The sequence below is a fragment of the Phaethon lepturus genome, unplaced genomic scaffold (assembly GCF_000687285.1).
Source record: "Phaethon lepturus isolate BGI_N335 unplaced genomic scaffold, ASM68728v1 scaffold23899, whole genome shotgun sequence".
In the NCBI taxonomy this organism is placed as follows: Eukaryota; Metazoa; Chordata; class Aves; order Phaethontiformes; family Phaethontidae; genus Phaethon; species Phaethon lepturus.
In genome coordinates, this window is record NW_010564460.1 from 1 (window position 1) to 9,995 (window position 9,995).

The 9,995-nt window shown below is 46.9% G+C and overlaps 1 protein-coding gene across 1 annotated transcript; it reads left to right on the forward strand.

Annotated features, from left to right (window-relative positions):
• Positions 1 to 93: 93 nt before the first annotated feature.
• Positions 94 to 2,778, forward strand: LOC104626856 (heat shock 70 kDa protein). The gene is made up of 2 exons (XM_010294882.1): positions 94 to 119; positions 470 to 2,778. The coding sequence occupies exon 2, from the start codon at positions 482 to 484 to the stop codon at positions 2,384 to 2,386; it is 1,905 nt and encodes a 634-aa protein (XP_010293184.1). The 5' UTR covers positions 94 to 119; positions 470 to 481; the 3' UTR covers positions 2,387 to 2,778.
• The last annotated feature ends 7,217 nt before the right edge of the window (positions 2,779 to 9,995 follow it).

The following is a 9,995-nucleotide window of genomic DNA, read 5'->3' on the forward strand; positions in this document are numbered from 1 at the left end:
GGCTGCCCGATCTCCATTGGATAGCGCTAATGCCAATCCCCAACCTTGCGTCTAACGTCCACTGGAACTTTCTAGCATAGAAAAGAGCGGAGCGGAGGCGGGGCGAATACGAAGCGCAAGTGGTGATTGGCCGAGGGCGGTAGCGTACGCTGCAAGCCTAGACAGATCGAGAAGAACCAGGAAGAAGTACGGTCTGGCCGCCGTACAGCGGGGAGGGGTGGGCTGACGGGTGGGCTCTACGGTTCTGATTGGCCAGAAGGTAGGGGGCGGGAGCTCTTCGGCGACGCACGGAAACGATTGGCCAGTAGTAGCGGGCGGGCGTCTAGATTGGCCAGCAGGGTTCTGGCAGGTTCCAGAAGACGGCTAAGCCGGCTATAAAGTGGGAGCCGACAGCCCGGTGACGGCACATCGCGCCGCGGACGGGAGCGAGAGCGGGTGGCGGGACACGCGAACGAGTAGCTGATCAGAGAAACTTGTCATCATGTCTGGCAAAGGGCCGGCAATCGGCATCGACTTGGGCACCACGTACTCCTGTGTGGGTGTCTTCCAGCATGGCAAAGTGGAGATCATCGCCAATGACCAGGGCAACCGCACCACACCCAGCTATGTGGCCTTCACTGATACAGAGCGCCTCATCGGCGATGCTGCCAAGAACCAGGTGGCTATGAACCCTACCAACACCATCTTTGATGCCAAGCGTCTCATCGGCCGCAAGTATGATGACCCCACGGTGCAGTCTGATATGAAGCACTGGCCGTTCCGTGTGGTGAATGAGGGTGGCAAGCCTAAGGTGCAAGTGGAGTACAAGGGTGAGATGAAGACCTTCTTCCCAGAGGAGATCAGCTCCATGGTCCTCACCAAGATGAAGGAGATTGCTGAGGCCTATCTGGGGCGCAAGGTGCAGAATGCTGTCATCACAGTGCCTGCTTACTTCAATGACTCCCAGCGCCAGGCCACCAAAGATGCTGGCACCATCACTGGCCTTAATGTGATGCGTATTATCAACGAGCCCACAGCAGCTGCTATAGCCTATGGCTTGGACAAGAAAGGTACCCGGGCTGGAGAGAAGAATGTACTCATATTTGACTTGGGAGGGGGCACTTTTGATGTGTCCATCCTTACCATTGAGGATGGCATTTTTGAGGTGAAGTCCACAGCTGGTGACACCCATCTGGGTGGGGAGGACTTTGACAACCGCATGGTGAACCATTTTGTGGAAGAATTCAAGCGTAAGCACAAGCGCGACATTGCTGGCAACAAGCGGGCAGTGAGGCGACTGCGTACGGCTTGTGAGAGAGCAAAGCGCACCCTCAGCTCTTCCACGCAAGCTAGCATTGAGATCGACTCCCTCTACGAGGGCATTGACTTCTACACTTCCATTACTCGTGCCCGCTTTGAGGAGCTCAATGCTGATCTCTTCCGTGGCACCCTGGAGCCGGTGGAGAAGGCTCTGCGTGATGCCAAGCTAGACAAGGGCCAGATCCAGGAGATCGTGCTGGTGGGTGGCTCCACTCGTATCCCCAAGATCCAAAAGCTGCTACAGGACTTCTTCAATGGCAAAGAGCTCAATAAGAGCATCAACCCCGATGAGGCTGTTGCTTATGGTGCTGCTGTGCAAGCAGCTATCCTCATGGGAGACAAATCTGAGAACGTGCAGGATCTGCTGCTCTTGGATGTCACCCCTTTGTCTCTGGGCATTGAGACAGCTGGCGGAGTGATGACCGCTCTCATCAAGCGCAACACCACCATTCCCACCAAACAAACTCAGACCTTCACCACCTACTCGGACAACCAGAGCAGTGTCCTGGTCCAGGTATATGAGGGTGAAAGGGCTATGACAAAGGACAACAACTTGCTGGGCAAGTTTGACCTAACGGGCATCCCCCCAGCACCCCGTGGAGTCCCCCAGATCGAGGTCACTTTTGACATTGATGCCAACGGTATCCTGAACGTCAGCGCCGTGGACAAGAGCACGGGTAAGGAGAACAAGATCACCATCACCAATGACAAGGGTCGCCTTAGCAAGGATGACATTGACCGTATGGTGCAAGAAGCTGAGAAATACAAAGCGGAGGATGAAGCAAACCGAGATCGGGTGGCAGCCAAGAACTCCCTCGAGTCCTACACTTACAACATGAAGCAGACAGTGGAGGACGATAAACTGAAGGGAAAGATCAGTGACCAGGACAAGCAGAGAGTGCTTGACAAGTGCCGGGAGGTGGTCTCTTGGCTCGATCGCAACCAGATGGCTGAGAAGGAAGAGTACGAGCACAAGCAGAAAGAGCTGGAGAAACTCTGCAACCCGATCGTCACAAAATTGTACCAGGGAGCTGGAGGGGCTGGGGCAGGTGGCTCCGGCGGCCCGACCATCGAAGAAGTAGATTAAAGAGGACTGAAGTATAGACTGGTTTATGGACAGTCACTCCATTCTGTGCTTTGTATTTTTTTTTTCTAACGTTTAAGGAAAACGTCCTTGCCGATAACAGAGTTTATTCTGTTGGGTGTGTATAAAGGCAGATCTGTCCGCTTGGTCTTGATAAAAGGGAAGGCACGTCCTGCTTTATAAGGTTAGTAATAGACAAGTTTTGTTAATTCAGATACAGCTGTTTGTACTCTGGATGTTTGTCTCTGTTCAAGTGTCGCTTCTAAAGTAACCACTTGACTGTTGCAGTTGACAAGTTTCAAGTTATGCATGAAAATCTTTACAGATGATTAAAAAATTGCCAAATTCGGCTCCTGGAAATTTTGGTAATAAATAAAATGTATTTAAAGCATAAACCTATTTTCCTCCTCTCTGTCAAGGGGCAGCAGTGGGGGTGGGTGGGGAAGACCTTCCTGGCACTGTGCACAGCCCCCGAGCTCTGTGTGCCCCCCCCGGACTGTTCCTTGCTGAGCTGGGGTGCCCAGTGTCCCCGGGACAGTAGTTTGTGCAGAAAATGGGTGTCAGGGCAGTGGCTCACCTGAAGGGAGCCCAGCTTGGGGAGGGGCTGTGCTGGTGTTGCAGACCCCAAACTCCGGGGCCAGTGTGAGTGCGACCCCCAGCACCACTATGGCAGGGGAAGTGTTTCCCTGAGTCGGGTGTGTTGTTTTCAGGCAGGACCTGCTCTTCATCCATAAATTCAGCCCAGCCGCTCCGGCAGTGGAAATGCAGAGCAGCTTGCCATGTTCATGTTGCTGAAATAAACGGCAGGGAAGTAAGTACAACAAAAATAGTCCTGCTTGGCAGGCGGCTGGGCTTGATAAAGTGGAGACCGGTTTGTGGCCAGCTGCATAAATTGCTGAGTTATTCTTGGGTTGCTAATACGCAAGCTGAGCTTTCCATGTTTTATTGAATGTGGGGTCGTGTGTGTCCCCTCACCCTGCCCCCGATGATCGAAAGCACAGCTGCCAAGGGCACCCCGAGAGCTGGGAGTGCTGAGTAAGGAGCCAAGATGCAAACTTTGATAGAACAGTCAAAATTTGTAGTAGTTAAACCTGTCTGGCTTTACTACAAACGGTCTCCAGAGCTCTTCATTTGTTTCAGAAAGCAAAAAGCTCACAGTGTTTAGAGTCCAAGGAGCTGTAAATTAATTTGCTCTAATGGAGGAGCCTGATGACATGCACATTTTGCACTGCCTTGTCCTTTAAGGGAAAAAAACGCAGAGCAGTGGGCAGCTGAAGGGAATCATCCACTGTGTTTTTGTTTGGTTGCTGGTTAGTAAGTGGGAGTGTTGGTGTGCTGGGGAACAAGGCAGGCACTGCCCTGCTGCTTCTTCGTGCTGCAAAGAACTTTTAGGAGTCCAATTCCTTAAGCTTGCAGGTGATGTATATAAAAAAGTGTTAAAAAAATACTTTGTAACAAGAGGGCAGACAAAAATAAATTTGTTTAGTATTTAATAATCAGTGGAGACGTAAGACTCCAGTTTATGACATTACTTCTCTCAGCTGGTTTGCCAGGGCACTGACTGCAGGTTTCTCTTCACTGGCTACAGAAAGGGGCTGCAGTTCCCACAGGGGGACCAGGAGGCTTCTAAAAAGCTTGTTTGATCAGCTGTTGTCACAAGTGATTCAAAACTGTTTGAAATTTATTGAATGGTTCATAGGGAAGTGGCAGTGCCATCACGGTGAGACCCGAGAAGTCAATTACAGCAGGTTCAGCACCTGCTGAGTGCTTCGGCAACGCCTCGGAGGGCTGTAATTGGGCTGGGTTCTTTTGGTGTTTATGTACGCAGCATTTCTCTGGCAATCAGCCTCTTGATTTCCAGGCTGTAACATATATGGGACCCCTGAGAATGAGAAGATAGATGAGGTTTTACTTTTATTTTTTCTAGGAACAGATACATAAATATGTTTATGAATAGCAGTAGATTATCTGTAAGTGAGAAGTTGTTGCTGCAAACTGTAATACTTTGTCAGATACGCTCTTGTGTAAGAGTGTATATGACACTCTTAACCAAACCAGTCTAACCAAAGTCCCACTACTATGGGACGACAACAAGGATTAGGTAGCACCCATGTTCTTTGTAAGTGCAGGTTAACTATTTTTTCTATTAACTGATTGGTAATTGCCCTTGCCGCATAGTTTCCTTTACTTTTCAGCCGTTGGTGTGCATTCCTCAGTGTCGCTTCCCAGTTATTAAACACAATTTTTTGTTGTTTTTCCCAAACGTCTATTTAAGTGTCTTGCAGAGCTAATGTAGCCAAACGTGCACAGCAGATAGTTTGTCACACGCCTGTGCTGTCATCTGTCCTTTCCCTCCCCTCGGCCACTGCTGCTTGGTGCCTGTTTCAGCAGTGGGGCAGGCAGGGAGTAACAGAGACCACGGAAGTGAAGTACCCATCTGGGTCATTAAAATACCCCAGAGGCTGAGAACATGAACAGCTTAACACTGGAGTAATTGTATTTTTTTTTTTTCCTAGGAGAGGGATATTTTTTAGTATGGACACACCTAGACTGTGTGTGGGATGCATAAAGGACAAGAAACTTCTGCTGATTTACATGATTGGAAAATCAGAGAGGAAAATGCTGCTCCTCATTTGCAAATAGGTGTATTTGGTGTGTACATGTAGTTCTGGGGAGTAGTTGCACATTTCAAATGAATTTGGCAAAGCTAGCAAAATAATCTTGTCTAAAATCTGCAGTTTCATTGCTTCCACGCTCGGCGTCTCTCATACTTTGTACTGTCCTGACTCAGGGAAAGCCACCTCCTGTCAAAATCCTGGGCCTGGGTTTCTGAACCTTGCTTATTCCTAAACAGGGCTCTGTGGAAGACCAAGAGCATAGGAAGGATATGAAGTGGTTATATCTTCGTGGCACTTGTGTAACTATGGTGTTAACTTTTGATGGCTCCTTATATTTGCTGATCGAGTTTATATGGATGGTATTATTTTATGTAGAGGAACACCTGTAGCCTTAATACTGGAGAATTTAATCACCCAAATTAAAACCCTTAAGCACCTTAGCACCTCACTCACCGTGCAGCCAGGTATGTGGCGATGCAAAGCAATCACTCCTGTGTGCAGTCAGGTTGCCCGGCCATTCCCCACCGTCGCTTTGCAGGGGAGAGGGAAGAGCCAAAAAAAGACAAAGCCGAAAGCATTACTAAAATAACGTGCCATGTGAGAGCCCTCAGAGGGAGCTGAGGACAAGAGAGCTGTCTGAGGGCAACCCACTCAGGAGCTGGAAAGCCGAGACGTGCTTGGACAGGCTGCGTCCAGCCAGCCGGCCGGGTGAGTCAGCCCCATGCCCTGCCGCCTCCAGAGCGTCTGTTTGAAGTTCTGCACACAGGACTTAGCAGACAGGCTGCAGCCCTGCTCATCCCTTGTGATACCATCTTAAAGACAGGAATGAATGTATCCCGGCAGCCTTCCTTTTATCTCTCGGGAGACACTGCGTAGAGCCCGGCAGGCTGGGCAGCCTTTCTGCAGCGGACTGTCATTTATTTGAAAGGTTCTCCTTGAAGGTTTGGGGCACTGTGGGGCACAGCCAAGGGGAGACAACTCTGAAGGAGAAGTGGCATCTCAGGACTGCACCATAAATTTTGTCTTCCCCATTGCGAGCCACTCCCACAGACACGTATGAGGAACAGGAAGAAAAGGCAAAAATATTCAGGGAATTCGCATTTCCATTCTTCACACTTACATTGGATGCAAGGCATCATGTTAAAAAGCATACACTTACACCCAGCATGCATACTTAATTTTAAGGTTCCTTTTTTCAGTCTTGTCAGCATGTTGCAATGTAGTAACATTTTAAGCTCTACTTGTTTAAAAGGTGTTTGACATTTCTCCTCCTTTGGGCTGTGCCTGGCATGAGTGTCCCTTTCGAAAGTGCACGGTGGTCTAATCTCTGCCTGTGTCAGGGACACTGTACCTTGGCACATGGGAATCCTGTGATATTAAACCAGCAAAGCGTGTGGATGCTTTTACAGCAGCTGCATTATGTCTGTAGTTGTTCATCACAGGAAAGTTATCACCCCTCCCTACCCCACAGCGAAACAAGTTATGCTAGTAAAGCTTCTTTAGCGCACCTATGTGGGTCAGGTATCACATCGCTCCGCCATTCTCATCCTCATATTTATGCAGGCAGAAGCCTGTAGCATAGACCTGCCTTTAGAGTAGATTTTGCTTGCAGCAGCGTGGTGATTATATAGTTGGGCAGGCCAGCATTTCCAGATGCAACAACATATTTCACTTCCACATATGAAACAGCAGTATTAAAAACCCCTGATCCACCCTTGCATGACCCATTTGCCTTTACTCTCTCCTGCATCAGTAGGGTGGAGACATAGATGAGCTGGTTCCTCTTGTCATCCCAATAACAGCACCAGCCAGGAATTTTAGAGAGGGGATAAATTTCCCTCTAAGAGACAATGCATTTTTGGTAGTCTTTGTTTTAAGGAAAATCAAGAGCAGCATAGGAAATTTTTCTTCCTTTTCCATTGCTGAAGATACTCTCTCCCACCGTTCAGGAGTTGGTATTTGTGTGTTGGCCTGTACACAAGTTGACAGATCACTGTTGCATCCTGGACCAAGAAGTGTGAGGTCATCTTGCTTGTGCTTAGGTAGCAGTTAGCAGGACCTGTACCCTTGTCTGTTGGAGCAGTTCAAAATGTCACTGCTGCAAATGATTGCAGATAAAAATCTATTTTGAATAGAATTAAGGAGACACAAACACTTCCAGAAGTGCTAATGCTATGTATTTCAGCAAGACCCTATAGAAAACCCCATGGGTTAAGGGGTCTTGATTGCCTTGCTATTCACTGACAAGCATTGCAAAATATTTTCTATCAATCCCTCTAAGAGCTGTTGCATGGTTGAACTGACAGTGTAGAAATCACATGTCGTAGCTGAAAGAAGCTTTTCTTTTTGCCAGGCTGTGTCTAAAAATGTAAACATGTTTCTTTCAAAACCACCTTTATTTCTCACTTGGCAGACTCCCTATTTTCCTGCTGCAGACCTCATTCACAACATGTTTGCAAATGTACTAACACAGCCTGGTTAAAGACAACTGATGCTAGCAAGTCCCTAGTCCTAACCCTGGCACTACAGGTGTCAGGTAACTAAACTAAAAATTCTAAGCTAAAAAGTCTTTATAATAAACTAAAACCTAAAAATGAAGTTCTTTGCAATAATTACTTTCAAAGCTCACAGAACTGAATAGAGAAGACCTTGTCTATAGTACATCTATATTAAATTTTCACTTTTTTTCCCCTAATTCTAAAGCAGGGGGATGGTTATTACATCCTACAGAAGAACTAGAAACTAGGCTGTGACATTTTTGTTAAGCTCCATAGATTTCTGAGCATCTCAGGGACAGAATCAAAATCGTATTTTTGAAAATACCTATTGAATATGAGATACATTTAAATACTTCTTCCTTTCTGTTAGAGGCATGTTAATAACAAAAGGGTGATTGTTAGGAGCACAAGGCAAATGCCTAGCTGCATGAAAATAGCTGACAACTGCTAATGTTCAATAATCTCATCTGATAAAACCACGCAGAGGGAGTAATTGCATGAGGGTTTCAGTAAAAGAATGTGCAGCTGGTTTTTCTGGCCTCCCCCAAGCAGCCTGCGTTCCCGTAAGCGGTGCTATGGAATTGCCTCCCGGTTTCCCTTAGACCGTCGGTCTGGACTGAGTAGCTAATTCTGCCTTTACCTATCAAACAGCTTTAGCCAGTTTGTCTCTGTGGATGTAGCTGCCACTGAACACGGCAGGGAGCGAGACCACAGGGCTCTGCATCTAGGGCAGAGCTGGTGCTGGTGTCCCAGGAAGATGAGGACCTGAGGGGACACAGTATCTCTCCAGAAGCTACAGAGCAGCTGTCTAAAGCCCTTTGCTTTGGGTGATCCAAGGAGTGGGACTGAAATGCAGCAGTGTTGATATGCGAAAACGGTGCAAATTGCTGAAAACAAAGAATTGTGAGCTTCAATTTTGCGTGGATCTGAAGTGAAAAACCACACCGGTGTTCATAGTATTATGCCTGAGGACATTATTTATTCCATTCATATAGCATGATTCTGTTTTTAATGAGCAGGCAGAAGTACTTGGCAGGTAAATGGCGTAGTCATGGACTAAGTATTGGCTACTGTGAAACTGAATTCTGCACTCATGTCTAATACAAACAGTAGTGCACACACAGAGAGTCTGATATTCCCAGAGAAACCAGGGCTGACATTTAACTGCCCCGGGAAGAGAGGAGGAAATTAATGCAGTGGGTATGGAAGACAGAGACTTGACACAGCGAGAAGGAACAAGCAGCAGAAAAGAGGTGAATGGGTGGATGGTGAGTCAGTGATATTTTTGTTGAGCTTATGCATGTGTTTATTTTCTGGGTGTGATATCCGAATTAAACATTAGATATACCTAAAGAATGGATACATATACATACTGTTGAGTGTTCTTAGCTACTGGGACGCACATGGACACACAAACACCACAAGAAACAATATTAAAAGAAGCCTATTAAGGCTGCAAGGTCACTTGTTCAGAATTACGACCATCAGAGCAAGCCTATTTCTTCTTTCTCTGTGCTTATGCATCATAACCCAGTTTTTAATTACACAGTAACAGGTTTTTAAATTTTTTTTCTTCTGTAGGGCACCTGCCTAAGTCAATGCACACAATGGGCAACATATACTCTAAGAAGGTAATATTTCCCAGTTCAATATACACCCTATTTACTGTGTGTTGTCCAGCCCTGGCTCTGGAGAAGAATTATCAGTTAGGATGTTGCCTGTGGATCTTGTCACCATCACATCTTGAGTGCTGCACAACATTAAACATTTAGTTTTCACCCCTGAGATGTGTGTAATTCCCACAGAGAGAAGGTGATAAAACACCAGAAGCCACATGCTGTCTGTCTATTATGGGGTCTTCTACAGAAAATGCCAAGGAACTGGTTTTTCAGACAGATTAGTATTACACACTTCTTGGACCATTCAAAGTAGAGTTCCTATTGGCTTTGGTCACAGTCCTGCGTTTCAGACTTCCATGAAGCCAGGCCATTCGCTCAGAGAGAAAAAAACATGCAAATAATGGTCATTAGGGTTAAATGCAGGTTGGAATGATTTGCCTGGCATTCTGTGACAAGCCCATATGGAAATTAGTTTCCCATGTAGCCTTCAACTGCTTCAGCCATTATGCCTTAATTTCACTTGTAATCTGGCTCAGCCATTTTGTAGCTTCCAACTCTTGCAACAGCGGAAGCAGGGATCTAACAGACACTAATCTCCTTTGCTACACAATGCCAGGTTTTTAATTTTTTTTTTCCAGACTGATACCCATTTGGGCCATCAGCATGGGTGGGATGTTTGGTTGCTTACCTCTGCACCCTTAGCTCATGAAATACCTGGGCTGAACTGATCTCCTCCAGCAAACACTTGGTTAAGGGTAGTACAGTGCTGCCTCTGCGCATCCCAAGTCTCCTGCTCTGGTAACTCAGTCACTCTCAGGGTTCCCCTAACATTGTAATCTGTCCTGACCCCCGTGCTTGGCCAGAACCAATTCTGTCC

Excerpts from the sequence above, each read along its gene's own strand:
- LOC104626856 (XM_010294882.1), top strand. The coding sequence starts at position 482 with ATGTCTGGCAAAGGGCCGGCAATCGGCATCGACTTGGGCACCACGTAC.